At 53.7% G+C, this 3398-nt stretch overlaps 1 protein-coding gene across 1 annotated transcript; it reads right to left on the bottom strand.

Annotated features, from left to right (window-relative positions):
• On the bottom strand, window positions 1-3100 carry LOC130534129 (cytochrome P450 1B1). The gene is made up of 3 exons (XM_057048041.1): window positions 2848-3100; window positions 1754-2771; window positions 1-1384 (listed from the first exon to the last, which is right to left on the bottom strand). Exons 2-3 carry the CDS (start codon window positions 2743-2745, stop codon window positions 778-780), a joined length of 1599 nt encoding a protein of 532 aa, XP_056904021.1. The 5' UTR covers window positions 2746-2771; window positions 2848-3100; the 3' UTR covers window positions 1-777.
• Window positions 3101-3398: the final 298 nt, after the last annotated feature.

The raw sequence follows: 3398 nt of genomic DNA, 5'->3' as shown, positions 1-3398 counted from the left end.
TTTCGTTCATGTTCTTTTAATTTTATTGATGATCAAATCAAAACCTGCTGAACAAATCAGTCAATCAACAGGAGCAAAGGAGAAATAAATATGTCGATCATGTGACCTGGGACGGCGTTCGCACCGTGAAGTCGCTCAACAACCTTCTGGAAGCTGTGAACGAGCTTTTTGCAGCCTGGAATTCCTGAGGAAGAGCAGGAAAAACCCTGAAGCCCTTGTTATTCTGAACATCTGCGTTATTGATCGGTGATCACGTTTAGCTTCACCTCTCCGAAGCTTCTTCTTAAATTCAACTGCTAACAGCTAACTTGTTTCTCATGTGTCCACAGGTCTCTAGTGAGACCCTCTTGGACCTCCAGACCATGAAGGAGGAGGTCAGGTTAGCTTCCAAATGTATCATTACTTCACGATAAAAACTCTGGTGAGCCACAAGGGGGTGTGTTCCTGTTCTGACACACCAACCTGGGAGTTGGACAGTCCATAATGTCCATGTCCCTACATGCGAGTTGAGATCTGACCTCTGCCCCCTGTCGTACCTTCGCCTGTTCACTACTGAAGTAGCTCGTTTTCTGATTTACACATGTAAATGGATCAAGGCCCTTTTAAACTGGGAATAAACCATTAGGGTTTCTGAGGCACTGGGATGCTGGATTCACAATCCAACAGCTACTGAGCAGTTCTCAGCCCGCACAAGATGAGCCAGAGTCCAACAGTCCTTTGCTTTGACCTTCATATTATCCTTCCTTGAGCAGTCTTCATGGTGGGTCTGATCTGGGTTCACGGGTCTGCCAGAGGCCCCCTCCCCGGCTCCTCGGCAGGAGGTCTACTGGCAGCTTCATCCAGCAGCCTCATGTCTCCTCGCAGAGTCAGGGCCACGTAGAAGCCCCGAGGCTTCAGCGTCAGCCCGTAGTTGTAGTCCATGGTGGTGGGCTTGGCCGGGTCGTCGGTGATGTGGCACTGGTGTCCAATCAGGGCCGTGAAGAGGAAGAGATGGAGCTTGGACAGCTCCTCTCCGATGCACCGACGCTTCCCCATGGAGAAGATGAGAATGCTGCTGGTGAGGTCTTTGTTCAGCGAGCCGCTGGGGTTCAGGAAACGGTTGGGGTCAAAGGTCTCCGGGTGGGACCAGATGGTGGGGTCATGATTGATGGACCACTGGTTGATGAAGATGATGGTGTTCTTTGGGATGGTGTAGCCCATGATGGTGGTGTCAGTGGTGGTGGAGTGGGGGATGGTCAGCGGCACGAAGCTGGTGAAGCGCATCACCTCGTAGATGAAGGCCATGACCCAGGGCAGCTGCTGCTGGTCCTCAATGCAAGGCAGTCGCTGGCGTCCCACCACCAGGTCCACTTCCTCCTGGAGACGCTGCTGCATGTCAGGGTACCTGCAGCCACAGTCAGAGTCAGCACTTTCATCTAGGGGCGTGTGTGTGCGTGCGTGCGTGTGTGATTTATGGTCCAACATGTTGTCATTGATCTCAGAATCAAAGCATCCAAACAACAGGAGGAGCAGTGACAGCAAACATGACAGTTGCATTTGTAAGGTTCGAGGTAATAAAAGCTAATTGGAACACGCCCGCGACGTGCACGCACTCGCACGCAAACACGAGCGTTTACGTTGCATAATACCGAAGGTCTTGTACTATTTTAACGCTGTCATTGGTTAATTAAACACAATTCCCGCGTTATTAGATCTCCCGTCTTTAGTAAACCAGCGTCATTCTGAGTGGACCCAGAGAGGAGATGTCGCTCACCTGACCAGAACCAGGAAGATCCACTGCAGGGCGGTGGACAGGGTGTCCTGACTCGCTCCAAACACGTCCCCAACAGTCGGAATCACGTAGTCTTTCCATAACGGAACTCCCGTTTTCTCGCTCAGTTTGTCCAGAGATACTATGAACGCGTCCGTCATGTCCCGCACGGAGCTCGGCCGGATGCTTTTCCGGTGTTCAGTAACTTTGTCTCTAATAAAATCGCTAAATTCTTTGTTGAGTCTCTTGAAGTTGTCAAATATGGATTTGACGGGGTTGGGGAAGTACTGGAGCCATGGCATCACGTCCACGATGCTGCCCGCGCCCACAGTCCGCGTGAACTGGTCGTTCCTGCCCACGACTTGCTGGAACTCCTCGTCCTCGTAGGAGTACCTCTTCCCAAAGCACACGGCGCTTATGACGTTGGCGGTGGAGACCACCAGGTAATTCATGGGCTGGAAATACTGCAGCTCCTTGGTTTTGCGCAGAAACAGGTGGAGAAGCTCTCTGACCTCGCAGGTGAGGTGGCGCTCGAAGGTCTTCTTGGTCTGCAGGTTCCCGGTGGAGAACATTCGCACCGTGGACTGGGCGACCCTGCGGTGGCTCTTCCACCAGTCCGTCACGGTGCCGAACGCGAGGCTGTGGCCGTTGGAGATGTACTTGAAGGAGGTGAAGTCCGGTCTGCCGGCGAATTCGAGCCCCTTTCTCACCAGAGCCTGTTTGATGGCGTCTCCGTTCAGCACCACCACGGTCCGAGAGCCCAGCTTTATCTGGAAGACGTTGCCGAACCTCTGAGCCATGCGCGTAAAGTACAGGTGCGGTGCGTGGCCAAGCTGCGCCGCGTTCCCGATGATCGGCCAGGCGCGCGGACCGGGCGGGCAGCCGCCGGGGCGCCGCCGCCGCCAGCGCCACAGCTGGAGGGAGACCAGCAGCGTGGCGCAGGCCAGCAGCAGCGCTCCGGCCTCGGGGCTGACCTCCTCCTGGATCACCTTCATGGGGCTTCTGCTGGGGGGTGGAGGGGCTGCAGGGACGGAAGAGCGCGTTAGTTACAGGTGGTGGAGGTGAACTCAGACGCGGGTCTGAAGCTCAAGAAATACCTGCGTCCTTGTTTCAACACCAACGTTCAGGAACAAAACGTCTAACTGGAGAAAACCCCAAGACCATCGTGCCCCTGGTCCGCTCCTCAGCTCTCGATCACAGGTCCTGCACTACTTGTGCATCCACAGGCAGCGTGCGTGTGTGTGCGTGCGCGCGCGTGTACTGGGTTGTCTGTACGCAGCCTGTCCATGTTTGAAGTTCTTCAGCTCAGAAACGGCGCACAGCATCACCCTCTCCCCGCTCTCTCTCACTGCCTCCCTGCCTCTCTCACCCATTCTCTCCCCCGCTCTCTCTCACCGCCTCCCTCTCATATTTAGTTTCAATCTCTCTCTCTCTCTCTCTCTCTCTTGTTCCCTCTCTTATTATTAGTTCCAATCTCTCTCTCTCTCTTGTTCCCTCTCTTATTCTTAGTTTCAATCTCTCTCTCTCTCTCTTGTTCCCTCTCCTATTTAGTTTCAATCTCTCTCTCTCTCTCTCTCTCTTGTTCCCTCTCTTATTCTTAGTTCCAATCTCTCTCTCTCTCTCTTGTTCCCTCTCTTATTCTTAGTTT

Source organism: Takifugu flavidus, chromosome 11, assembly GCF_003711565.1.
Source record: "Takifugu flavidus isolate HTHZ2018 chromosome 11, ASM371156v2, whole genome shotgun sequence".
Lineage (NCBI taxonomy): Eukaryota > Metazoa > Chordata > Actinopteri > Tetraodontiformes > Tetraodontidae > Takifugu > Takifugu flavidus.
The sequence above is the reverse complement of the archived record's forward strand: the minus strand, read 5'-3'. Positions and strand labels throughout refer to the sequence as shown.